The sequence below is a fragment of the Astatotilapia calliptera genome, chromosome 7 (assembly GCF_900246225.1).
Source record: "Astatotilapia calliptera chromosome 7, fAstCal1.2, whole genome shotgun sequence".
Classification (NCBI taxonomy): domain Eukaryota; kingdom Metazoa; phylum Chordata; class Actinopteri; order Cichliformes; family Cichlidae; genus Astatotilapia; species Astatotilapia calliptera.
Window position 1 is genome coordinate 16,524,139 of NC_039308.1, and position 26,617 is coordinate 16,550,755.

Consider the following 26,617-nt stretch of genomic DNA (forward strand, 5'->3'; position numbering starts at 1 on the left):
CCTGGGTTTGGGTTATCAATGGCCCTCTCAAGAGAGATTCTTGCTCTACTCCTTCTGACAGAGAGCTGAGTGTTTCAGTAAATCGCATCTCTATCACTAATGTTGAGAATCTTTTGATGCAACAGCTCAACTATGATTTTCCAGAGAAAGCTTCTGAGGAAAAACAGGAAATGTCACGAGAAGACATCATGTTTATGGATTCTGTCAATGGCACAGCTGAAAGGATTAATGGTCATTATAGCATAGGTCTTCCTTTGAGAAACAAAGCTGTCAAAATGCCAAACAACCGCAGTGCAGTAATGCAGAGGGCAGAGAATCTGAAAAGAAAATTAATCAGAAACACAGAGTTTCACGAGGAGTATCAGAGCTTCATGTCTGACTTGCTGAATAAAGGCTACGCAGTTCAGGTACCAAACACAAAGACTACCCCTGAAAATGAGAGAGTTTGGTACATACCACACCATGGGGTGTACCACCCTCAGAAAAGAAAACTCCGTGTAGTTTTTGACTGTGCAGCATCCTTTCAAGGGAAATCACTGAACGAAGAACTCTTGCAAGGGCCAGACCTAACGAACACACTGATTGGGGTACTAACAAGGTTTAGGTGGGATCACATTGCCTTGATGTCAGACATAGAAGCTATGTATCACCAGGTGCGAGTACCTCCAGAGGACAGTGATCTTTTGCGTTTTCTCTGGTGGCCAAATGGGAACTTGAATGAACCTCTGCAAGAATACAAAATGATGGTGCACTTGTTTGGGGCAACATCCTCCCCAAGCTGTGCAAACTATGCACTAAAAAAGGCAGCAGAAGATGCTAAAGAAAAAATGCCACTAGCAGCAGTTAATGCTGTTCTGAACAACTTTTATGTAGATGATTGTCTTCTGTCAGTTTCAGATGAAACAGAGGCATGTACTATGGTCAGGGACCTGACTGCATTGTGTGAGAGTGGAGGATTTCACTTAACAAAGTGGATGAGCAACAGCAGAGCTGTCCTTGCTTCCATTCCTGAAAAGGAAAGAGCAAAAGAGATGAAAGATTTGGATTTGAGACATGATGCACTACCAGAGGAAAGAGTCCTAGGAGTGAACTGGTGCACAGAGACAGATGTATTCAAGATCAGGATAACTGAAAAACCTGTGCCAAAGACTAGGCGAGGCATCCTCTCATTTGTAAGTGCAATATATGACCCATTGGGTTTTTTGTCTCCTGTCATTCTGACAGCAAAAATCATCCTGCGAGAGCTATGTGGCAGGAAGATTTCATGGGATGAGGAAATCCCAGCTGAACTGGCTCAAAGGTCACAAGTTTGGCATTCAGAGCTTTCAAAACTTCATGGCTTTACCGTCAACAGGTGTTTGAAACCTGCTGGATTTGGAGTGGTCATATCTACACAATTGCACCACTTCGCTGATGCCAGTGAGAGAGGTTACGGAGTCGTTACTTACCTCCGTATCACAAACCAGAAAAGAGAAACTCACTGCTCATTCATTATGGGCAAGTCCAGAGTGTCTCCTCTGAAGCAGATAACAATTCCACGTCTGGAGTTGACAGCAGCTGCAGTTGCTGTAAAAATGGACAAGCTCATGAGAAAGGAGCTGCAAATGCCACAAGAAGAATCTGTGTTTTGGTCTGACAGTAGCACTGTTTTGAAGTACATTTCCAGCGAGAACATCAGATTTAAGACATTTGTAGCAAATAGAGTGTCACTTATTAGAGACAACACAAAACCAAGTCAGTGGATGTATGTAAACTCTGAATTAAACCCTGCTGACCACGCTTCAAGAGGAATGAACACAGAGACATTCATGAAGTGTTCAAACTGGATTGCTGGGCCAGAGTTTTTGACAAAAGATAAGAAAAACTGGCCAATTCCACCGGACATTAAAGAAATACCAAAAAATGATGTCGAAGTCAAAGAGGTGATGAGTGTGGATGTTACAAAATTACATGAAAATCCAGTGAACAAACTGATCTCTCACTATTCAGACTGGTACCGTCTAAAAAAGGCAGTTTCCTGGATACTTACGTTCAAGCAGCTGCTTGGCAGGTTAAGTGCGCATCGGAAGCTTCTCACGTCACAAGCAAGTGGCTGTGACAGCAGTAAAAGGAAATCTGAAAAGGTTGCAGGTCAAATGCAGCAGTTCAAAACATGTATTAAGGGATCTCCACTTACCACTGCAGATGTTGCAAAGGGAGAAACTGAGATTGTTAAGTTTTGTCAAAATCAAAGCTTCGCAGAAGAAATTGCAAGTCTTCAAAAGGGTGACAAGCTTAAAAGGAGCAGTCACATTGTGAAGCTGGATCCTTTTGTCCAGGATGGAGTTTTAAGGGTTGGCGGTAGGTTGCATGAGTCTGCACTACCAGCCGATGTTAAGCATCAAGTGATTCTCCCTAAAGGTCATCATGTTTCTACTTTGATTCTGAGACACATTCACCAAGAAACAGGCCATGGAGGAAGGAATTACATATTATCCAGGCTGAGAGAAAGATTCTGGATTCCACAGGCAGATTCAGCAATAAGAAAGATCCTGTCAAAGTGTGTAACATGTAGAAGGACATCTGCGAAACCTGGTGAACAAAGAATGGCAAACTTGCCACAAGATCGCCTGATTCCTGACAAACCTCCATTCACAAATGTGGGCGTAGACTATTTTGGACCTTTTGAGGTCAAGCATGGGCGCAGCAGAGTTAAGCGATATGGTGTATTGTTTACATGTCTTGCTGTTAGAGCAATACACATAGAAGTTGCCCACTCACTTGAGACTGATTCTTGCATAAATGCATTCAGGAGGTTTATTGCAAGACGAGGTCAAGTGTCTGTCATGAGATCAGACAATGGCACTAACCTTGTGGGTGCAGAAAGGGAAATGCGTGAAGCAATCAAGGGATGGAATCATTCAAAAATCTCAGAAATGCTCATGCAAAAGGGCATCACCTGGATATTTAACCCCCCAGCAGGGTCACATTTTGGAGGAATCTGGGAGAGACAAATTCGCTCAGTTAGAAGAATTCTTAACCAGATCCTAAAGCAGCAACCTCTGGATGATGAATGCTTGCGGACATTGCTATGTGAAGTTGAAGCAATTGTCAACGGCAGGCCAATAACAAGAGCGTCTAATGACCCCAATGATTTAGACGCACTTACACCTAATCATCTACTTCTTCTTAAAGGGCAGCCAGTACTGCCACCTGGATTGTTTCAAAGAGAGGACTTGTATGCAAAAAAAAGGTGGAGACAGGTGCAGTACCTGTCAGACATTTTTTGGAAGCGTTGGACTAAAGAGTATTTGCCGCTTCTACAAGAAAGACAGAAGTGGTTAGTGACTAGGAGAAATCTGAGACCAGGAGATGTTGTTCTCATAGTCGATGACAGTGCACCAAGAAGTTCCTGGTTAATGGGAAAGGTTGAGAGAACAGTTCCAGACTCACATGGACTTGTCAGACGTGTGTTTGTCAAAACCAAAACTAGCGTTTTGGAGAGGCCTATCGACAAGTTATGTTTGTTGCTTGAAATGGAGGCAACAGTTTGAATATCAGCCTCATGTGTAACAGATATATGTTCAACACATATGACTTATGTTTCATATGTTTGGTTAAGCCAGTTAGATTATGAGTGTTGATATTAAATGACGCTCTATTGTGTTAATATGTAATTGTTATGCCTTAGCAGTAACAATTAGGGGCCGGAATGTTAGCGCCATTTATAGTTATTACATGCTTTATTTTGAAAAGCCTGAAAAGGATATGGTGCTTTTGTTGTGAAAGTTTTGTGAGAAATAAAGTAAGCGAATGGCGGAGCGACACGATGGTTTTACCGTCGTTGTTGCACAAACCGACGCGTAAAACAGCCTCTTGTCCATCCAGACTCTTATTTTAGATATAAGAGAAATAGAGAATTCCAAGAAGAAACAAAGATAGCCACTACAATATGTCTTAGAAGTTATTTTTAATTTAGAGACCACAAATAGGTTTTCAAATTATATTTGACCCTTTAGCATTTGTATGTGTATTTTCTTAATCTTTCTCATCTCCTTCTTCTCCCCCCCCCCCCCCCCCCCCCCCCCCCCATTTCTACCTCATTCTCTTTTTCCTCACCTCAAGCCTCATTTCCTGAACTGCAGTCAGCGCTCTAGCGCAGAAAAACCTACTTAATCGTTTTCATTATTGTCAGTTACTTATTGCCAGCAGACTAGACATGCAACCGTCCCATCTCCAGACAGCTGACAAGCCAGCTAAACAACAGCTGGTCAGGAGCTAAGATTATGCCTGCTGATGTCAGGCTTGAGTGTCTAAAAGACAGAAAAAAATCACACTTTCCCTCTGACAAACAGTTTGATTACATTCTCCTCCAAGTATCCCAAGTTTCCAACAAAAATGTTAGAGCCATTTCAAAGAAAATATGGCTAACAGCAGCTAACAATGACAAAAAAATAATGCACAGAAAATTTCAGGATATCCCCAACAACTCACCTCATTATCACTGTCATTGGACAGAAGTCAGCTTCACGGCTCATGGAGTCCTTTCACAAAGTTTTATAGCTTCCTCTGGAGTAAATAGATATTGACACTGGTGGTCAGAGGGCCCGGTGGCGCCAGTGTCCGGCAGCCTCGCCTCTGTCAGTGCGCCCCAGGGCAGCTGTGGCTACAATGTAGCTTGCCATCACCAGTGTGTGAATGTGTGAATGACTGAATGTAGTGTAAAGCGCTTTGGGGTCCTTAAGGACTAGAAAAGCGCTATACAAATGCAGGCCATTTACCATTTACACCCGAGGTAGACATCAGACTGACAGCTTACAGTCACAAAAGATGAACGATGGCCAGAGGTGCTTGTTCTTTGTCTTTGGCCACAGATTTGCTGGTACTCTTAGCTAGGTTTATGCACTTGAACTTAACCTAGTTCCATTTTTGTACTCCCCTGACTGCAATCTACTGACATCCAGTGATGAGATTTAACACACTGTAACTTTAAAGTTGCAACTTAATTTTAACAAATTAACAATATGAAGGAGCTAACTGTGGTAAGCTAACAGTGGATATTTAACCAGCACAACACCAGTGGTTCATTAAATAGTCAGTCAAATATTAGCAGACAAATCATACAAATGGCATTTAACACATGTTGTTTATTATCCATAACTGGGATTTTTTGCATTATCTCCTGCAGGAAGTCAATAACGTATCTGTTAATGATGTAACCTAGTCTCCATTCATTTCTAAATGGCAACAAATGTTTATTAAAACACAAAAACAATTCACATGCTTGAACTGGCACTTAAACGTTTGTTTTTTCATTAAAGAAACAAACAAACAAACAAAAGAAAACACACGTGGAGAGCAGAATGGACAAATGAATGTCCCTCTGAGTCTGAGTTTCTAAACCAGTCAGTTAAACATACATTTGCATTTACAAAAAACCCAAAACATGTTGCTGCCTTTCTTCAAGCTGGAAGCTTTTCTTGTAAGATTACAAGACCTTTCAGCTCTCAAACTTTTTGTATGTGTTTTGAATGTCACTGTCTCAGGTTCCAAACTTAAACTGACTAAAGTTTTTTGGTACATCTTCGCATTTATCGTAATCCTGCATTAATTCAGTCATGTTGGTTATAGCTGTTGAAGCAACACTTGACATTGTTGTACTGCATTCTGTTATATACACATTCTGATATGCCTAAAACTGTGGTTATTGAACGCCTGAAAATCTGGGTTGTATAAATCTACTTCAGGCTGTTATCTCAGTATATATAGCAGGCAACCTAGTTGTCAGCAGTCAGTACAATTTGTGTATCTTCATAGTCTATAAAAATTTTTTTATTTTTTACTAATTTTAAAAGAAAAAAGGCTCAGGCTTCTGGACCTTAAAATCGCATTTCATGCACAGTGATGACAGTTCAAATTCTTAAAGATAATTGCAAAATTCTTGTCACCATTTAGGAAGCTTCTCTGCTTCAAACTGAGATTTCACAGCAAGAGCACGATCTGAATTACAGCCACATGCACCACGACACCACTGAGGTGAAACGGTTTAAGGTCAGATTCAGGCAGACAGTTCACTAGTAATCTTCAACTGGCACTATACTGTAGAAAACATATTGCTCCTTTCAGAGAGGAAACGTGTGAATTTTACACTGTACATAAGTAGCTCCCTTATTTTTGACCCTCTAATATGCCCTGGTCTCAGAATATTGGTCATTTTTGGAAATTAACCTTCTGCATCTTTGTTTGAAAGTCAGCGCACAGTTAGTACCTATAACTAAAAAGGTCTTCCCATAATAAATTGGGTTCCCATGTGATTTAAGAGGTCTGATTATGTCCACAAAAGTAGCATTTCTTTTTCTGTCAGAGTTGACTCAAGAGCAGTGAAATATTGTTAAATTAATATTTGGTGGTACTCTTATTTCTAAGGAGCATAAACACTATATTATAGTTATTTTAATTGACACTAAATCTTAGGTCAGATTGTCTTATTTACATACAAAGTGCCGAATTCAGACTTACTAAGCTACTGTTAGGATGCTTTGTGTCAAGAGCTGAAAAGTGTACTGTATGTAGACAAATTGGATTCATCCAGCTAAGATACTGACAATGTATTGTCAATGGTTTCTTGAACTTGTGCTCTTACACTGTATCATAAGGCCCCAATATAGATTATAATATAGATTATTTGTACACTGGATTAGGGATATACTGGCTATGGCTGCAGTGATGGCAGAATACGATTCCTGTGTATGAAACAGAAAACTATAGCTATAAAGAGTACTTTATAGGCCACTTAGTTATAGTTGATTAGACATGATTGCTGATCCCCTTTCAACATGAGAAACTGCATTTTTCAATATTTAACAAAAAAAATAAACATGTAAAAAATCTTTGTAAATTCATTTTCTATTTACAAAAGACACAAGTCAGTGTGGAATATACACCAGGTTTCGGGAAAAAGGCTTGAAACTGAGCTTTTGTAAAAAACAAAACAAAAATAATAAAAAAAAAATAAAAAAATCCCATGCCTCTATTCCGAGATGTGGTCCAATATTAGGCTTTTCATCGGTTTCTGAAAATATCCATCATTCATACTTAGTCTGGTTTTTTTTTGTTTTTTTAAAGAGGTCTCATCCGGGGGGAAGTTCCAATGAAATCAAACCGATAAAGCTCATTTGTGCACCTGTTAACTCCAGAGAAAAGTCTTCAGAAAAGTGCTTTTTACCATTTGGGATGAGTGAAGCTGATGTTGTACTGCTTTCCCCAGCGTGCAAACACCTGTTTCTCTGTAATAAAGCGATGGTGGTTTCCTCTTCGGCTGCTCTCGTGCTGGATGTATGTTACACATTCATCACCGCCCCTGGGCTTGTAGTAGTGGTATGGCATCTTCTTGGATCCAGAATTTCTTCTGGAAAAACAAATTGATTTCTTTATTGGTTAACTGGTTTAAATTCCCTGTAATGGGTTGAAGTCAAATGTTATACTTACCCACAGTGATTGGGTGGAACCATCCCATATACTTTGATATTATCACATATTTCAATGGCTATGACCATTGTGAACCAACCTGTGCTCAACCACGAGTGAGATTTTTGTCTGAGAAGAAAAAATAAACATATAGGAAAACAGCATTTGGTTACCTTTATCAAAACATTTTATAACCACCCTTAACACTCACCGGTCACGTCCTGTCTCTCTTTGGAACAGGCTGTCAAATCTGCGCATTTTGCTCGGTGTGACAGTGAAACAAGAGAAGTCTCTGTAGGTCATGCTGACTCTCTGGATCAATCTGTACAGGGTTCCTTTGGCATCTTTCCCAATCTTGTTTGGGGGTCCCCAGAAAATGATCACTGGGTGGCTGTCTGTATGTCGTAGGAATTCATTAGGTCTCCGGACCACCCTGAAAACACTGGAGTGGGCTACGACCCTCAGAGTGGTCCGGTTCCCGACGTCAGATTCATACCCCGTCGTAGGGGCGTCGTTCATGCGGATCACACACTCGGTGCGGTCAATCTCGTCTCCCGCTCGACTACCCAAGACGTGGCTGGAGCTCGTCACCAGTGCACACTCATGACAGTGCATGGTCATACTCTGAAAAGAAGCACAAGATGGAGCTTTTTAAGATAACATATTAAAACAATAGCTGTCCGCAACAGTGGTGTGGTGTCTATATTTTACCAGTTTAAGTGCTGATTTAATTTTTAAAAAACCTAAAAACACTAAAACTAAATGCTAAATCCAGCTGACAATGCTCATAACAATGATAATAAGTTAATATAGACGTTTTCAGCAACACGGGTCATGCAAATGTGTGTGGGTTTAGCCACACATAGTCTATGATAACGTCCATGTATCTGCCGAGTCTTAACAACTACAGCCCAGTGTGTTAGGCAGGGTTATCACTATATCAGATTCTCGCTACCTGATTAAAATAATAAACTTTATTGACATGCAGTATAAGAAAAAAACAATAAGGGTTTCTTTCAGGGAGTTTCCGGGTGTTTTTAGCTCTGATCACATTATAACGGTTGGCAGTGGGACAATTTGGAGGCAGTGCACCTTATCCCAAGTCTCTAACTTCAGATTGGGTTGACATCCCAGTCAATGCAGTTTTTTCCTGAAGAGGAAAAAAGCAACATTTTTTCTTTACTATTGGCTGGTTCAGGAAGCCACCCCTATGCACAGATAAAACTCAACTTGGATATAGCGTTCACAGGACAGCCTGAGCTGGGCCCAGTTTAATGACATCCTGTTACAGCTTCTTCCAAAATACATATTAGTAAATTACTTCAGCAGCATTTGATGCACTCTATTTTGTCTCCATACTTTCACAGGTATTTAGAATAAAACACAAGATTATATATCCAAATGAGTGTCGCAGTCAATCTCTAAAACTAAATTAATTTCACTCGCATTACCAATCGGGAAACTGACTCTATATTGATTTCTGGTTCAAAGTTCACTTATAGTTCCAGCTTTAACTTTGAGTGTTTGTGCACAACCTACTTTGTTCCCATAAACTGGCACATAGCCGTCTTTTCCTGTCCATTTCCTCAGGTCTGTGGTCTTGGTGGCATGGTTGGTAGCCACATGGAAAGAAGCGTAGACAGCATCTATGCTGCTGTTATTGTTGGAGCTGTACAGGATGAAGAGCGTCATCAGGATGAGGATGGCAGCAAAGATCACCATCTTGTGGCTCTGTTGTCCCTGCAGAGTAAAACACAATGGTGCAATATACAGAAAAACATTTACTAACATGGAAACTAGAGGCAATACTTTTACTTTTTATTGGATTAAGAAAGGACCATGAAAACCACAGTGTGTGAGAATGCAGCAGCAAAATTAAATGTTTTAAAAAAAAGTGAAACTGCACACAACCACGTTATTTTAGATTTTAATACACAAAAAGGCAAGCTCTAACTGGCCCCGATTCTTGCTATGAGTGACTTAGTGTAGGCCTAAATCATACACAGTGTAACAAAAAGATGTTTTAGTGGCCCCATCTGGCATACTTGCATACATGCAGAGTGAGACAAAAGCTGACATAAAGTTGTTTCCTGTGTACAAACAAACTGTTAATGGAGAGGCAGCAGCTAATGAGGCTAACCCTCAAAACGCACATGCTCACTGTCTGAGCCACTCACCACCGGCTGACCACTGAGTGTCTGCATGATGCAGCTGACTGACAGCATGAAAATAGCAGCCTGTGACATGCCAAGAAAGTGGTTGTTTCCCAAAAAATGGCCGCCAATATTAAAACTGGCGGAAATCACTTGCTGAACTATAATATGTCAAACATCTTGAGGCATGCCTCTCAACTCTTTAGGCACTACCAAAGCAGGTCATCTCTTTGCTTCATGTATAACCCTTTCGTAAATCCTGTTGACTACATCCTTTTTACTAATATAAACAAAGATATTAGATAAGAAAAACACATACAGCCACAAGTGCCTGCTTTTTAGCACCAGCTGCTGCAGCATCATCATCATAAAGCTGCTGGCTCACAGGCTGATCGACCGGCTGATCATTGCAGCATTATCATATGTCACATCTCCCAGAGTGACATACCACTGACCACTTATGAGGTTTTTTTTCTCTTTCTATCCAGGTATGCTTTTACTACACTGTCAATGTGATTGGGATCATTGTCATGTTAATAAAAATGAAGCCACAGTCAATCAAATGCTTTCCAAATAGTACTGCTTCGTCGAACACACTCTGATCGTAGTTTTCTGTATTACTAATCAGTTTTTTATCAATTTTGTTAAAATCCCAAACTCCACTGGCTGAAAAACAGCCCCAAACCATGACAGAACCACCACTGTGTTACACAGATGGCTGTAGAAAAGGGGTGGGCAACTCCAGGCCTCAAGGGCCCTGCAGGTTTTAGATACCACCCTGTGTCAACACACCTGAATCAAATGATTAGATCATTACCAGGCCTCTGGACAACCTCAAGACATGTTGAGGAGGTAATTTAGCCATTTAAATCAGCTGTGTTGGACACATCTAAAACCTGCAGGACACTGGCCCTTGAGGCCTGGAAGTTTCCCACCCCTGCTACCGCCGCTCATGGTTTCCCGTCAACTGAAGCTCCATATGCATCTCTCAGGTCTTTGTGCCAAAAAGTGCCAGGGACAGAAATGCTCTTGATGACCAGCAACCTTCTAGCCATCAGTCGAAAGTCACAACAAGTGCCTGCACTTTTTAACAGTACTAACAAAGATACTAAGGGCAAGAGGTATGGTGCCACCACACCCTCTAAAGGTCTTACCTTGCCACCCAGCCTGAGCCCCATGCTTCCTGATCAGTTCCAGCACACGGACTGTAATTGTCTGTCATCATACCTAAACAGGAAAAGGTAGACTAAAACAGACATGCACACAAATTCATCCCACTTCATTTAAATGGCGCCACTCGTAGTGATATTATCTAGTTAGCTGTAATTAGTCTAATAGCATGTTTAGACACGTAAGTATTTACAGGCTATGTGCTGGTGTACCTAGCAGCCGTCATACAGCTGCTAGGTACACCTGACAAATGTTAAAGCCAAATATTACACATTTTGATACAAAAACACCATCTTAAATGCGCAACCGGCCGCTTTCCGCGGGGTTACGCTTTTCTTTACTGGTTATTCTTAAGAGCAGCGTCCGGCTAACGGTGCTAGCATATCAATGAAGTTGACGGGTGATAATGGGTTAACGGGGGCCCGTAATGGTCCGCGTTTTTTACCTTTTCATGGTCTGTTTAGCCTCCGTTAACGCTCTCCCCCGTTTCTCTCGTGCCTATCTTCCTGCACCACTTTCTGACGTCATTGCCCCCGTCCTCTCTGTGTGCCTGCAGAGCAGTGAGCACAGCTGCGGACTCCGGAGCTCATAAACAAACGTTGCTACGGTAGTTTCCAGGATGTAGCCTGACATCGTCACAGATATGTCCTTTGTAATCAGGTTTTATTTTATGTCTGTTTCTGTTATTGTTTTCAGTTCATTTTAGTTTCACCAAGTTTTAGTCTTTTAAATGCTGCTCCATATTCCATAAATTAAGTAACAGATAATATGCATTGCACAAAGTCTACATAAAGCTTTGTGAAGACAGTTGATTAACAGGAAAGTAGAGAACACAACCCAGGTTGCCAGTATTATCTAAAACTAATGTGTTAAACATTTTGAAACTGAAATCAGGTAAGGAAGCATCTAAACTGAGGCACAACAGCACAGAGCTTTAAATAAAGGCAAACAACAATCTCACATCAACTGAGGGAGTTCTTCAGCCTTAAAAAACAGACAATAGTACAGAGATGAGTAACTGCTGACAGCCTCTAGGTGAGTGAGGCCACCTAGACACAGGAGGAATCCCACCTCTGAAACAGACAATCTGAGTCCACCCACTACAACACTGATTCAGATCAGATTTGTCACTGAAACCTACCTGAAGCTTTGCTGCATGTGTTTATTCAGACCTGGGATGTCTGCATAATTGTGAGTCATCTGCCTTTGCAGTGTAATGAGATGTATTGTAATATCTGTCCCAAATTTTCCAAATCTTACTTCTAACAAAAGGCCTTATAATAATAATAATTAACAAATTAAACTAATGAAAGCCAAACTAAAAGTAAATTCTTTATAAATAAAAACTGAACTGAAATAACTACTTCTACTCTGGGAACTAATGAAGTAAAATGAATTGAAAACACAAATCCAAGACAAAATAACAATAACATAAAATAAACTATAAATTGAGATTCATGGGTAAGTGATCTATGTGGAGTGTCAAATTTGTTTAGCGTTTCTTTTTGGGTTTTTTTAAAAAAAAATTTTATATGAATCTTCATAACTTTTTCAATTCTGGGGGGAGCATAATGGCATGAAGTGACACAAATTTAGACACGAAATTAATTGATTTCCAGCCAGACACAACTGCCCTCTGAGAGAAATACTAAATGGCCTTTGCCTTCTGCTAACTAGTCTTGTGCTGATTATTAAGCTAATTTTGAATCTGTGACAAAGTTCGGCACAAGTGAAGAGTCTCACTTTCCTCACTTTTCATTTCTTTAGTTTAGTTTCAGTTTAACACAGAAGGCTCCTCTTTGAAACATTTTCTGTTCCCCACAATCCCTATGCTATGTTATACTGGAAACTTAAACAACAACAGTATATACTTAGGACATGCAGTCTATGAGTAACACATTTGGATTTATGCACTTTATCCTCCCTTTAAAAGTAATGTTTTATTTAATCCTGTATTAACAAAATGGAGGTATTTTATACAATTTTAAAATAACAAAAGCTAACAGAAGTGAGCCAATCATCTTTCACATCCGCACACTGACTAATCGGATATTGGTGAAAGCACCAAGGGTAGACAAAGAATGTCCAAAGCACTGAACTGAATTCAGATGCACATATTCAAGTAAACAAGACTCTGAAATCCAAACTCGCACATACAAACAGAAAGTGTTCTTTAGCAGGTTTATTCATGATAACACTTATCTTACAGTGATGAGTGTTTACATTCAAGTTTGTGCCTTCAAAGGTTGTTTTTTTTTCTTCCTTTTACCATATACATGGACTTTGGCTGCTAAAACACAAGTAAATTTAAACACTTCATGTCTGAAGTACACATCATAGTAAAACGCTTCCTCACTAGTGCAAATACTGATGCAGTCTCTGTAATAAGCCACCAAATAAGCATTATGCAACTGAAAAGGCGGTGCTATGTTTTTAATAGTAACAGGCAGCAAAATATAAATGGTAAAAAACTTTAAAGATGAAATTTAGTATTAAAACAAGACAATGAGTCTTCCTTTGCTCACAATTGTTCATTCAAATGTAACATTTTGTCACACACCCTAAAGGGTTTTTTCAGTTTCCGTGAGTGTGAGCGAGTATGTGGCCACCAAAGCAGATGTGAAAACAGCAAACTGCAGAATCACGAGTTCAACGGTACCACAGAAAGACCTGAACACGTTAATGCACATTCAATGAAATGTTGCCACTTCGAGCATTTTAACACTGTAACTCGCCCATATTGTTACAGTTACTGTGTTAGCAACAAATGCAAGCATAAAGCTTTCAGTAGAGAGCTTACAGCATAACAGCAAGAGGTTTTTACAGAAATAAACACCAACTTCAAGTTGCTCAAATATGCTTATTTGTTGAAAAAGTTCAAATGAAATGCAACACAAAGGCTTGTCTGAAAACAGCTTTCCTTTTAAAATGTCCCGGGGCCATAAATACACTATTACCTCAACTGTGCTTTAATGCTGAATTGGCATTGTCATCTTTTGATCACGATCATGGACCAAGAGCGTGTAAAACAATAATAGAAGAGCTGAAGGGATTAGTCATTATTTGTTCTAATCAGCTGGATTTTCTGGTGGTTGACTTTCTTATAATAAGTTATCTTTCATACAAAAATGCTAAAATGCCACTATCTTATGCGTGTTTAGATTTCTGTGATGGTAAAGTAAGTGCCAGTTATTTTCTGACAATTTGTTATCGATTCAAAAGCAGCATTAACCTAATTGTGACCCTACATAACTATAGGCTGTATATAAAAGATGGCCATGATGGCATAGTCATCATGACACCCATTGGTTAGTGAGGTTCTTAATGAGAAATTGAGGGACAGCGTCCACCACAAAGTAAAGCTTAATCTAATTACTGTCTGTTTTGACTCTGAGGAATATAATTTATAAAATCAACATGTTATATTCAGTAAAACCTGAAACTGAGACCACAAACTCATAACAAGGGTTGAAGGGCTGTTTTCGTGTAGACTTCTATTAAACCAGATGAAACCAGATGGGTCGCCCCCTGCTGGCCATTTGAAATGAAGCACCTTTAAAGAACATTAGCTTTTTTTAGCTAGGTATATCTTTTATATACAGTCTGTGTATATAATTATAATGCACTTTCTGTCTCAAATGAAATGTATATAATTGCAGCTTTATATTACACAGGCCAGATTGAAGCATGAAGTAAAAAAAACTGTGCAGAAAAGAGCAAAAGTCAAGGCACAGTTATAAAGAATCTAAAACCAGCTTTGGTATTGACAGGTTTTAATTTATGGTGTTGTGTTTTAATATGTTTTTTTCTTGTAGTCCTACTGATCTCTGCAATACCGAGGGGCCATTATCATTTGTTACCAGTAAAGCTTAATCTCATTCTTCAGAGGCTCCAGGAGGGGTGTTTAAACTCTATCCTGTGGCGTGCTGCCCATTTGGCATAGATGGCTTTCTCAGTGATGAAGCGATGGCCTCCACGTTGGGTGTGCTCATGGACCTTGTACATCTTGCACTCATTGATTCTGTTTTGTTCATAATAATGGTAGGGAACAACACTGTGATTGGCTCGGCTGTTGACAGGAGGGAAACAGTAGGTCACTAAAGATAGTAATAAGCCACTGTATGTACATAGAATATATACACACATAGAAAAAAAAGATGGAGCTTGATTATGGATCATAATCTCACCTGCAGTAGCCGTCATCAATCATTCCATAAACATGGATGCTGTCGCACATTTCTATGGCCAGAATCATTGTGAAGAATCCAGTGCTGAGAAACGCCCCAGTTTTCATTCTGAGTGAGAAACACAGAATATTTGTTCTTCCAAAAAAAGTTTTGCAAATTCTTACAAATTCAAAAATAAATCCTACAACTGCCACCAGTCATAATCTACACATTAGATCATAACTGTATCATACACTGTACAGAAGAGGGTATGTAATTATTTAATTTCCTGTAGAATTTGTAGGTTTGCTCATTTTCCAAATGAAAGAGAACAGCCTCTATTTTTATGGTAGTTTCATTTTGATGGAGAGAGACAGAATATCAACCACAAATCCAGAAAGAAAAACACATAACATTAAAGTTAGAAATTGATTTGCATGTTATGGAGTGAACTGTATTTGATCACTAAGCAAAACATGAATTAGTACTTGGTGGAGAAACCCTTGTTGGCAAACACAGCGGTAAGATGTTTTGTGTAGTTGGTCACCATGTTTACACAAATCCCAGACTGGATTACTTATTTTTATTTCCTCCACTGTATTTCTTTTTAGAGACCCTCATTTCCTCAAGAGGTTTTGCCATTAGCCAGGCTGTCATTGTGTAAAGAACGTCCTCAGTAAATGACTGACCTGATTAAACAATGGGAACACTGAGTAGCTTCACCCCCTTGTGGTAAAAACATGGTATTACATAGAGCCCAGCCCAAGCGCAGCTTCAATTGATATCTCTTTGACGCTCACATTTTTGGATTTCAGGTTATAGCAGTTATTTCCTCACATTCTAACTGTAATTCATTTAAGAAAAACTTAAACTTTGAACACAAGAATTCACAATAACTTCCTTTAAAGTAAGGTATCAAGATTTAACTGAGTTGATTTAAGGCTGAAATGGGTAAATTATATTTTCACCTTTAATATTTTGAATTAGAGAACAAAGTTATACAGTGTGTAAATGGCTACACTTTCTATTTGTACAACTTACGAGTTAAACTCCTACCGTACCTGTTTTTTCCCGTTTCGTTCTGAAACACCCCGTCACAGTACTCAATCTTGTCTTTCGTCACAGCATACATTCGGACATTTGGATATTTTTTTGCCATTTTCAGGAGGGCATTGAAGATGTGTCCTTTGCCATCTTGCCTCATGTTCCTTTCAGGACCCCAAAACACATATGTGGTCTCTGCTGACTGCTGGAAATAATACTGCTCATTTTTTACCAGCAGGGGAACGCTGGTGTGAGACACAACACGAACGGTGGTGCGCCTCCCAACGTCGTTCTCAAACCCCTTAGTGGGCGCGTTATTCATCCGGATCACACACCCGATTTTGTCTATCTCCTCTCCGGCGCCAACTCCGAGCATCTGACCTGAGCTGGAGACCAAGGCACACTGACTACAGTTGATGTCCAGTATCTGTGGAGAGAAAAGGGGAAAGATGAGAATTTTTTAGGCTGTGGTTTGTGCACATAAATCAGTAATTGGATGGTTATAGCTCAGCTGTTATTCCATTGTAATTACAGAATGTGCTTTCATAATGTTTTGTGTTGGGCTAATTAAAATAGACGAAATCAGAATTTTAGGTCAAGTATGTCTTGCTGGGAACAATCGGAATTTATTATATTATTTACTGGGTTCAGCTGTAGACTCTGGATGTGCAACTCAGGACTTTCACAGACTTTTTCCAAAGCCACTCCTGTGTTCTTTTGTGGTACGCTCTAGCTTTTTGTCTTGTTGAGATGCAAATGTATTCACAGTCTGACAGAAATACTACAGATCTGTAGTAATGGTTTTCACCCTAACACACACAAATACAATCAACAGAGACTGACAGACTGACAGTTGCATGCCTTTGTTATTTAGGTTAAGAAATGCACTGTATAATTAATATGAGTGGCTATCAGTTTTCACGGTCACCATGAACTAAGGGAACCAGACCTCTGTAAGCTTTTTTTTGTGTAATCCTACCCTCCTTGTGTCTCACCTGGTCCATTCTGTCGGGCTTGATCCTCTTGTAGCCCTCGAGTCCCTTCCTGGCCGCAGCAGGTGATGGGCCGTCCCGTATCATCACATGTCCAACCCAAAACAACAGAGGGAGGCTCAGGGTGAGCAGGCAAAGCCAGCGAAGCATCTGCACAGGCGGATAAGATGTAGGAAATGTTAGGGTAGTGCAGCTCCGCACACATTATTAGCGATCGGATGGGTTAAATAAGCAAGTGACTCTTACCAGAACGTTCATATCAAGGCCTTCGGCAAACCCCTGCTTCCAATGGCCCGGACGACACTCATTTTTCACGCCGACTCGAGAGAGACATGCCCAGTCAGCCACCGTCGATTCATGATCACAAAGGTTCCATATCAAAAGATTTTTAATTGCCTTTCCAGCTCTGTCAAATTCCAGCATCCGTTTCTTTGTGCGGTTACTTTCATTTTCATCACGTAGCCGACCACATTATTCTAGTCTTATTTGCACCATGTTTACATCAACTACCATCCGAAATCTGCAAGCTGCCCGTTTCTTCCCCAGCTTTGTTGACACAGTACCCTACAAACAATTCCTAGGACCCGCCTTGTAAATTATAACGTAGCCCGTCTTTACAGAATACGGCTTCCGGGGCCACTATTTCGCAACAAACTATCACCGGAACAAACTTGATTAAAAAAACATTACTTACCAGAAATAACTGTAACTTTAATAACAATAACTATAATAACTATGAATTTAACTATATAAACAATGATGGTATACGTTTTTATTGTTAGTATTTAAATTCATATAATGACATTAGACATGCGGAGGGCAGTCACGCCTTTATTCTGAAAGAAACATGCCAAAACCGGAAGCAGTCTTCTCAATACTTTTTGGTTACTTTAAAGTAGCCGTCCATGCGACGTTCCAGTACCCCTCGTAAATTTTCTTTCCCACAATAGAAGGAAAGTAATTTATAAACATTATTTCAGATGGTTAAACTACGCCGTCTCAATACTTTTTCTCGTTATACTATTCTGGTAGCCTGACTCCAATGTTATGGCCTTTAGCATATAATTAAGAATATAATTATTCAATAAACGTAACCCATTTATGTCCCTTTAGCATTGTTTTTAATTATAAAGTATATACACCGCCTTGAACTTTCTAGCAGTATTTCCCCTCTGTTTGATCAGGATAGAGTGACGATATTTCAAGAACTAATATCTGATTGGATTAGAAAAGTCTTTGCCCCGCCTACTCTTTTATCTGATTCGTCAAGAAATAGGTAACTGTCTTCACACCTCACCCGACTGGCCCGTGTCCGCGTCGGTATTCTTGCGTTAACTACGTAGGGCCTTGGGGAAAAAAAGAATCCACCGTGCGACTTTCACTGACTGTGACACGGGGATGTCCTTCCTTGAAGCCTCGGATGATCACGGTATGTACCTACGCAGGGATTATGTTATTAGTTGTGCCTCTGGGGAAGCTGCACACAAAGCCGCCTTGAAGTGTGTGAGCTGTCAGCTCACAGACTTTGCTCTGAAGCCAGCTTGACCTGGTGATGCTATGATGCAGACTGACAGATAAGGCTAGCCGAATAAGCTAGCTGACGTTAGCATATGCTCATCTAAAAAGATAGTTTCATCTTTGCTAGTGCTAATATTTAGCTGTCCTTGACTTGAGCTTTAAAGAAAGACATAAACCCTGCTGCTGAATTTATGGGGAAAGCTCTAAAATAATTTGTGTCAGTTGAAATTACTGTCTTCTGCTTCCTGGACTGGCTAACAGCTAGCTTTCGCTTTAACATATTGTCAAAGTTCTTTCAACTAGCAGCCTTGTTTTCAATAACTTAAGTCTGCATGGAACATAGTTGTGCTTTATGTACACTAGTTTGCTTCAGAGACGTAGAAAGTCAACCAGTTTCTCATGTTGAAGCCACAACTACTATCTTTTGTTAGGCTTTGTCTCGTACAGTATGTTGAATGGCGTGCTTGTTGCCTATTTGCATACCAGACACTCCAGACTGGTTAAGTAGTAGCTGGCAGAGTGTCAGTCTGCTCTCCTTCCAGGTCAAACCATAAACCTGTACAAGTTAAGTTTTTGTCTGGAGAGTGGTACAGTGAAAATAGTTTCTACTAATAGCTGGTATTATAATGGCTGTGCAGTTAGAAGCACCTACACTTAGGTACAAACCTTGTGCCCTATCTGTTGTAGAACAACAAGACTGCAGTTAGCCACTGGATGAGAGAGTGGTTGATTACGGATGGTTCATCAGCAGGTCCTGAGCTGGCTGATCTCAGACCAGAGGGGAAACTTAATTTTTGCTGTGGCCTGAAGGCATTATAATTCCTGAGATGTCAATGAGACGAGGAGAAGGGATGTCCATCGCTCAGGCTTTGGCCATGACTGTAGCAGAGATACCCGTCTTTCTCTATTCCACATTTGGGCAGGTAAACACCTTTATACAAATGCACACACAGAGTGTACACTATGTTTGGTCGTATCCTCACTGCTTCTTCTGCTGTCAGTCCATATTTTCCCAGCTGAGGCTTACACCTAGCCTGAAGAAGGTGCTGTTTGCCACAGCACTGGGCAGTGTGGCTCTAGCTCTCACTGCTCATCATTTAAAAAGGCGAGGAAGAAAGAGGAAGCAGGGAACACAAGAAAAGGATGGCCAGAAGACAGTGGGAATACCAGAGTCGCTCATGAAGACAGGACGGCCCTCATCATTAAAGAGAGGTGTGAAGACAGAATATTATGTTTCTTTTTTAGGGGAGGGGGACGCTGTTTAGTGTCTTTCAGCAGTGGTTGCTGTGAAACATTCAGTGAGGAAATGTTTTTCCTTTGGGACAGCCCCATTTACTGGTCGACAGATGATGAGTCCCAGCACTCGAAGCAATGATACGATGAGTGGAATTTCCTCCCTGGCTCCCAGTAAACACTCAAGTTCATCACACAGCCTGGCATCTGTAAGTTTCATACTTTTTTTTTGTCATGTTTGCTTTATCTTTGACTTATTTATTTATTTATTTTTTTCACCATCTTTGGGTGTATATGTGTCTGGATGCTCATTTCTGGCTTAGATGCGAGTCCCAAGCTCTCCAAATCAGTCTGCCAATCCATCCACACCTTGGGAGGCAGAGCCTGTGGTGGAAGAGTCAGGGGCGGTAGAGGACGCTAATGCAGAGAATCTCTATTTAATGGGTAAGTATTCACTAAAACTCATGTTTTGTTTTTTTTGTTTGTTGTTGTTGTTTTTATTGTTTAATATAAAAACAGCGTAAAGCCACTTTTTTTTGGGTCTTTTTACTATTTCATGCTGACATTAGAGCACAAGCTATCTATAATTACATTGCAACCAATATTAATCCGTATCAATTTAATGCAAAAATGCCAGTTCCTGTAGCTCTGTGCCACTGGTACTTGTAGTGCAGTACCATTATTTTTCAACTCAAGAGTAATGTGCTTAAAACTGTTTTTGCACATGCACTGCAGCCTTTAATTTCTCTTTTAATTAACTGGGGAACTTTATGTGAGTAATAAAATCTTTCAATGAATTGGACCGACATACAACTGGTTTTAGTCTATGTAAAATCTGATTGAGCCCATGTGTGAATTGAACTGTTGTGTGCTACATTTAAGACGGGGCAAAACTGCAGACAACGTTGGGATTTGAATCTAATTTTTCACTTCCTGTTAGGCATGGAGCTGTTTGATGAGGCTCTGCGAAAGTGGGAACAGGCACTGAATATTCGCCATCAACCCCACTCAACATCCAGCAACAACAGCCTGGCTCTGCAGGGAGCAACATGTGGAGACGTTACCACGGTAACTATTAAACTGTTATTACCAGTGTGTGGTGGGATTGCTAGTCATTAAATGATGTCAAGCAACATTTTGAAAGATACAATGTCTGAAATTCAAAGTCTGAACCTCAACATATTTTCCACTGAAGATCACTCAAATCACTCTGTGGGTCTAAGATGGGAGTGACTCCAAACCACCTGAAGCTATCGTTGGCTTCAGTTTATCAACTATCATAAGCTTTGTCGTTTCCCAAACCAGATATGCATTGGAGTCCACTTGCACAGTGGGACTGTGACTGAACTCTCACTATGAAAAGTAACTCAGTAAATCATCTCTGCTATAGCTGCCGGAGAGCTGTCATCTTTCAGTGAAGGCTGAGGTCAGAATATAAATGGTTACACTGGGGAACATTAAAGCTGAGATTTCCTGTTAATCTTATAAAGCATTTTTATCCCTCAAAAGGCAGAAATAATCAAATACTTTACGTGATGTTGTTGCAACACATCAGTGCATTAAACAACTGCCTAATAATTATAGAAAAAAAGAACTGGTCATAAACTGTTGCAAGACTTTTATTTATTAAAAATAAAATAAAATGATTAAATTTAACTATAAAATGTGATGCGGTTCCAGAAAAGCTGATCAATTTCGCTTAGTCTGCCTCCTGGATTAGAGCCCAGTGCCAGTTTAATTTAACTAAATAAACTAATTCTTGGGTTATTTATTATATAATATTAAAGTGGTATCTTTATTATTTTTATTTTACAGGGTGAAGCCCAAAATAAAGTGTTTGCTGAGAAGTTAGAGACACTACTGCACAGAGCGTATCACCTACAGGAGGATTTTGGGAGCAGTATCCCAGCAGACAATGTGCTGGCAGACTTTGGTAAGAATTTCTGTGTGACCCTATCAGACAATATAAATATTATTAATCAAAGATCATACATTTCGACTGTTGGCTCTTGGCCTCTGTCACTGCTTAGAGCTATATATGTGTGCTTCCGGTCTGGCTCTGGCAGTTAGCTTGTGTTGTTCGTTTGGCAGAAAGTGAAGGAACGCTAATCTTGCCTCAAGTGGAAAGTTTCCATAGACTGCAAGAGGACGATGCTACTACTGTCACTTCTGATGACTCCTTCTTTTCGGCTGCGGAGGTGAGCTTCTTTCCCCTGCCCTCTAAAGACCGACCGTCAGAAAACACAGTACACTCCAGACCCTTCAAAAAACCTCCCCCTCACTCGTGTATTCATCTGTGTACACACACATACAGGCTGTGCACTGAGGTATTTGTGTTTATGTGCAGCTGTTAGATCCCATGTCTCTAGGGGAGGTCTATCAGCCAGCAGCCCTTTATGAAGAAGCCCTGTCTCTGGTCCATGAAGACAAAGTGGCCTATAGGACCCTGAGGTAACTGTTATGTGAGGCATTTTTATTTGTATACTTAAAGATGCACTGACAAATACTTTTATAAAAATAGTATATATTACTGTAGATAATGCCATATGAGTCACTGTCTGTTGTATCTGTGGTCCCTCATAGACTTTCAACTAAAACTACTGAGAAACGCAGTTTAATTGTCAAACATCAAAAAGCCTTTAGCAGTTAAACTGGTGGAGACCAAAACTGAGCAAAAAGTGAATTTTTTTTTTAGACTCCAAATTAATGCTGGTGTTACTTTTTGGATGTGAAAATGCACATTTTAACAAAAGGTAATAGTGGTGCTAAAAAACAAAACATCTTATACTCCAATACACAGCAGCCAAGAGAAGCACGAGCCTTTGTTGACTTAAATAAATCTTTCTGTGTTTACCAGGACTGAACTACTTGAATGTTATAGTGACCAAGACTTCCTTGCCAAGCTTCACTGTGTGAGGCAAGCATTCCAGGTTGGTTTCAGCAAACCCACACTTCATACGTATATACATGTTTAAAACCAAATTACTACAGAAATTAAACCAGTGATGCTTTTCTTTTCCAGATCCTATTGTTAGATGAAACCCATCGTACGTTTTTCATGGAGACCGGAAAGCAAATGATTGTTGGTTTAATGATAAAGGCGAACAAGGTAAAATACTCCTCACTGGATCCTCAGTTATGAATGTCCTTTTGGACAATTTTAAAGAACTGTAATTATTTATTTTAATTGATCTCATTTGATCTTTTGCTTCATCTCAGAGCCCCAAAGCTTTTCTAGAAAGCTATGAAGACATGCTGCTGTACACTCAGAGAGAGGAAACGTGGCCCATCACTAAGATGGAGCTGGAGGGTCGAGGAGTGAGTAATCATGCTGTTATTCAAGTCATCACATCAATGTGATAGTGTATGTGTGTTTACGGTAAGCATGAATGTGACAAGTGAATACAATCAGTAGCTATTAATTGCAAACATCAGTTAACATTTGTATTTTTTTTTTTTTTTTTTGTTTGTTTGTTGCTTTTTGGTTTTTTAGTGAAAATATTTAAAGGGACCGATTGCTTAATTTTTTTAGTTTCTCTGTGACAGATATAACCCACTCATGACCAACACACATGACAGTGTGCTCAGCTCTTTGAGCTCTTTGAGTCAGATGTACATAATTTTAATATGTTGCACATTGCTGCCACCAGCTGTTCATCAGTAGTATAGCTTCAAACTATCCATAGGACATGTTCACACATGCTTGGGTGTGTGTATATCTGAAACAGAGCGACCAGGAGCCCACTCTTACAAACCTCCATGTCACCACAGTAGATAAGAAAAAAATACAGAAGTTTTTTTTCTTGTACAACAGTTGCACAACACTATCTAGTCCTTTATGTGTTCCAAGTTAGGTATGCCTGATGCCACAGCAGTTCAAAACATTACTGCTGCTAAAAATAAATAAATAATGCCTTCACCATTCCTCATGGTCCACATTTCCTGAACATTGCAGGTGGTTTGTATGAACTTTTTCGACATAGTGTTGGACTTCATCCTGATGGATGCATTCGAAGACCTGGAGAGTCCTCCTGCCTCTGTGGTGGCTGTGCTGAGGAATCGCTGGCTCTCTGACAGCTTTAAAGAAACGGTTAATATGATGCACATGCATCAGCACAGACACTTACTCCATATTCCACCAACATGCTTATAACGGTTTCTCTAATAATAGTTTTTAATTTTCTGGCAGGCTTTGGCGACTGCTTGCTGGTCTGTCCTAAAAGCCAAAAGGCGTCTTCTTATGGTGAGTTTATACTAGTTTTAGAAATTAATACTTTTTAACAGCTTTATTTAAACCTAAAAAAATTTGTTTATTCTGATAGCTTGTTCTTCTGCTCTCTCCAGGTTCCTGATGGATTTATCTCCCACTTCTATGCCATATCTGAGCATGTAAGCCCAGTTTTAGCTTTTGGCTTTTTAGGACCCCGGCAGCACCTGAGTGAAGTGTGCACAATTTTTAAGGTGAGGCCATACAGAGTATATGGTTTAAAAATATTTCAGTGCAAGCAGACACTATCCTCTGTGCAGGAAAACCACTAGCATAATGTACAACTCTACAATTCTTACAGCACATGACACTAAATGTATAATTTATACAATTGTATAGTGAGATGTACAGCAGAGGATGCAAGATGCTGCGAGATACTTTCTTTAATCGGGTTATAAAACTTTATAGAAGTGCAGTGTTGGAAGAAAAGAGTCAGAGTGAAACTCTTAAACCTACATTTCCTTTAATGCAACTCTAAAGGTTCTTTGCCTGCTGCTTTGTTAGAGCACATTTATATACAGTTTGTGCCAAACCTAATTTCAATATTTTTTAGATTTAAGTAGCAGCTCCTGAGCCACAAACATCATTACATGCAAGAGCCTTTACAGTCAAAGTAGTAGTAGCTGCAGTAACAATGATGGGGGAACTTGCATTCATGTGGCTCAGAGCTAACTAAGCCACATGAAGTTGTCTTCACGTGGCTTAACAACACACACATTATCATACCATCTTTTCATTTTGTTTTCTCTCCTTTCACCTGCAGCAACAAATCGTGCAGTACCTTAAGGATATGTTTGACCACGACAAGGTCCGCTTCACCTCTCCACAGTGTTTGGCCGAGGACATCCTGAACCTTTCTCACCGCCGAAGTGATATTTTACTTGGGTATCTGGGAATCGATAGCCTTCTTGAGATCAACGGTGCCCTGCCCAGTGACCAAGAGGGCTCTTCAGGGACCAACTAGGAGGAGTAGGGTAACAAAGAGCTTCACTGGGCCTTGTACCAGCCAACAGCAAAGAGGCTGACGAGTTGGGAACAGCAAGAAGTCACAGCTGAACAGTGTGTCGATATTAAGACTGGAAAGAATCATCCTCCTGTGATACACTGAGAACCAGCATTATTCATTTATTCATCCGTGTTTCATTAAACATGACGGCTTAAGTAGGACATACTTTCACTAGTTCTACAAAGTCATTGGTCCTTGTACTAAGGAGTGAGTGTAACGATCCCACCTCTTTTATGTTGCTGCTGTGTAGTCATCGAGAATACAGACTGCAGTCATGTAATGACAGACGTGCAAGGACTTGTCTTTGCCTTGTTGGGTGAGTTCTTGAAAACAGGCCTGACGGGAAGCATTACCAACCCATGAAAACTGTAACTGTGCCCGCTACACTTTTACTCCACATGGATTGAGGGCTTTCAGAGAACTCTTCATCACCTCTGGAATTAAGGGGAATCATGGTGTGGGAAACAGCATTTTGTGTTTTATTTTAAATTAAGTAAGCTTAAATGTTTAAAATGATGAGATTTCCTGAGAGTTCTTGAGCACTTTGGCCAACTGATTATTAGTGCTGCTGGTTAATGCAAAATGGGGTGGGTTTGTCTCCACACTTGTCCTTAAATCCTCTTTAATGTCTTTATTTATTTTCTCCACTTTTGGTCAATCGAGCTTAAAATGTGGTGAAACCAAGAAAGTCTGTTGAATGCAAAAAGACTTGAAATAGTGTAGGGTTCTGGCATGTTACTCATGTTTGACACCAGTGTTCACAGTTGCAGTAAACATGAGTGTTTGAAGAAGCATGTGCTAAGGGATTATGAAGGTTTACTTTCTATAAATTACAACGCAAATATTCAGATTTAAATGGCAACAAAAAACAAAACAAAACAACACTCCAAACACAAAAGAGTGTGAGATGTGAAATACCTGTCTGAAAACTATTACATAAAACACAACAGTTTAGAAGACGCTAAAGACAATAAACAATGTAAGACTTGAGTTCTCTTGATTTGTATTTGCTAATTCTAAAGTCTGAATCTGAGACATTCTCCCAGTTTAATTGCTTAAAAACATTTGGGTCTAAAAGTGTCCAGTCGCAAGTTGTACCAAATAAGCCTTTAACAAAGTGGATACTACTCACTTGTCCTAGGAGGGAAAGTATGTGTTACTAATGGTACCAGTAGCGCTGTGTTGTTCACACGACATGAACAGTAGAGTCTTTCCGTGGCAGTTTCACTGGTTAACATTAAAAATGGCTTTAAAGTAGGTGAGCCAGTGTTGGGGCCCGAGCACTGTGCATGTTTGCTCACTCACTCACTATCACACCTTAACAGCACACCTACTGAATCATTTATGTTTTTGTTTACATCTATACTTTCAGTGATAAAAGCTCGCTGTGGGGTTGTTTTGGGGTTTTTTTTGTGTAAGAAGGTGGACACCTGTGGAGATCTTGCTTAGAAAAAATATATGTAAACAGTGACACAACCTCTAAATGAAACATTGCCATTTAGTATTCTTAGGAAGGATATTTCTGATGTTATAAAGATCTGTAATGAAGAACAGGGCATTGTACAGCTGGACTGTCATCCACATAAGTGCACTGATGATAACGTCTGAGTCTGCTTTGCTAT

At 39.9% G+C, this 26,617-nt stretch overlaps 3 protein-coding genes across 6 annotated transcripts; 1 reads left to right on the forward strand and 2 right to left on the reverse strand.

Annotated features, from left to right (window-relative positions):
• Positions 1 to 5,106: 5,106 nt before the first annotated feature.
• Positions 5,107 to 12,081, reverse strand: st6galnac6 (ST6 (alpha-N-acetyl-neuraminyl-2,3-beta-galactosyl-1,3)-N-acetylgalactosaminide alpha-2,6-sialyltransferase 6). 3 transcript variants are annotated; one of them, XM_026173386.1, is made up of 6 exons: positions 11,215 to 12,081; positions 10,754 to 10,845; positions 8,986 to 9,186; positions 7,658 to 8,070; positions 7,468 to 7,575; positions 5,107 to 7,387 (listed from the first exon to the last, which is right to left on the reverse strand). In XM_026173386.1, the coding sequence occupies exons 2-6, from the start codon at positions 10,775 to 10,777 to the stop codon at positions 7,201 to 7,203; spliced, it is 933 nt and encodes a 310-aa protein (XP_026029171.1). In that variant the 5' UTR covers positions 10,778 to 10,845; positions 11,215 to 12,081; the 3' UTR covers positions 5,107 to 7,200. The 3 variants fall into 3 exon arrangements, with proteins under 3 accessions (XP_026029171.1, XP_026029170.1, XP_026029169.1); XM_026173385.1 differs by having other exon boundaries at positions 10,754 to 10,826; positions 11,215 to 12,080; XM_026173384.1 differs by lacking the exons at positions 10,754 to 10,845; positions 11,215 to 12,081 and having other exon boundaries at positions 8,986 to 10,291.
• Positions 12,082 to 12,936: 855 nt separating this feature from the next.
• st6galnac4 (ST6 (alpha-N-acetyl-neuraminyl-2,3-beta-galactosyl-1,3)-N-acetylgalactosaminide alpha-2,6-sialyltransferase 4) lies at positions 12,937 to 17,683 on the reverse strand. Its single transcript, XM_026173390.1, has 5 exons — positions 17,218 to 17,683; positions 16,975 to 17,121; positions 15,997 to 16,406; positions 14,957 to 15,064; positions 12,937 to 14,838 (listed from the first exon to the last, which is right to left on the reverse strand). The coding sequence occupies exons 1-5, from the start codon at positions 17,392 to 17,394 to the stop codon at positions 14,652 to 14,654; spliced, it is 1,029 nt and encodes a 342-aa protein (XP_026029175.1). The 5' UTR covers positions 17,395 to 17,683; the 3' UTR covers positions 12,937 to 14,651.
• Positions 17,684 to 18,280: 597 nt separating this feature from the next.
• miga2 (mitoguardin 2) lies at positions 18,281 to 25,985 on the forward strand. Of its 2 annotated transcripts, none has more exons than XM_026173388.1 (16): positions 18,281 to 18,400; positions 19,177 to 19,412; positions 19,491 to 19,701; positions 19,816 to 19,931; positions 20,046 to 20,166; positions 20,663 to 20,790; positions 21,538 to 21,655; positions 21,814 to 21,920; positions 22,070 to 22,173; positions 22,580 to 22,652; positions 22,745 to 22,831; positions 22,942 to 23,040; positions 23,678 to 23,812; positions 23,912 to 23,965; positions 24,067 to 24,183; positions 24,753 to 25,985. In XM_026173388.1, exons 2-16 carry the CDS (start codon positions 19,317 to 19,319, stop codon positions 24,951 to 24,953), a joined length of 1,767 nt encoding a protein of 588 aa, XP_026029173.1. In that variant the 5' UTR covers positions 18,281 to 18,400; positions 19,177 to 19,316; the 3' UTR covers positions 24,954 to 25,985. The 2 variants fall into 2 exon arrangements, with proteins under 2 accessions (XP_026029173.1, XP_026029174.1); XM_026173389.1 differs by having other exon boundaries at positions 19,241 to 19,412.
• The last annotated feature ends 632 nt before the right edge of the window (positions 25,986 to 26,617 follow it).

What these genes read in the sequence shown, in the direction of transcription:
- st6galnac6 (XM_026173384.1), bottom strand. Translation starts at nt 9,237, where the DNA reads ATGTTAGTAAATGTTTTTCTGTATATTGCACCATTGTGTTTTACTCTG. An exon ending in AGAGAGACAGGACGTGACCG is followed by an intron (nt 7,576 to 7,657) that starts GTGAGTGTTAAG and finishes TTTTCTTCTCAG; the next exon opens with ACAAAAATCTCACTCGTGGT. An exon ending in GTTCCACCCAATCACTGTGG is followed by an intron (nt 7,388 to 7,467) that starts GTAAGTATAACA and finishes TTGTTTTTCCAG; the next exon opens with AAGAAATTCTGGATCCAAGA.
- st6galnac4 (XM_026173390.1), bottom strand. Translation starts at nt 17,394, where the DNA reads ATGCTGGAATTTGACAGAGCTGGAAAGGCAATTAAAAATCTTTTGATA. An exon ending in AGCCCGACAGAATGGACCAG is followed by an intron (nt 16,407 to 16,974) that starts GTGAGACACAAG and finishes TTCTCTCCACAG; the next exon opens with ATACTGGACATCAACTGTAG. An exon ending in AACGAAACGGGAAAAAACAG is followed by an intron (nt 15,065 to 15,996) that starts GTACGGTAGGAG and finishes TTTCTCACTCAG; the next exon opens with AATGAAAACTGGGGCGTTTC.
- miga2 (XM_026173388.1), top strand. Translation starts at nt 19,317, where the DNA reads ATGTCAATGAGACGAGGAGAAGGGATGTCCATCGCTCAGGCTTTGGCC. An exon ending in CCTTCTTTTCGGCTGCGGAG is followed by an intron (nt 21,921 to 22,069) that starts GTGAGCTTCTTT and finishes GTTTATGTGCAG; the next exon opens with CTGTTAGATCCCATGTCTCT. An exon ending in CCAAAAGGCGTCTTCTTATG is followed by an intron (nt 23,966 to 24,066) that starts GTGAGTTTATAC and finishes TGCTCTCTCCAG; the next exon opens with GTTCCTGATGGATTTATCTC.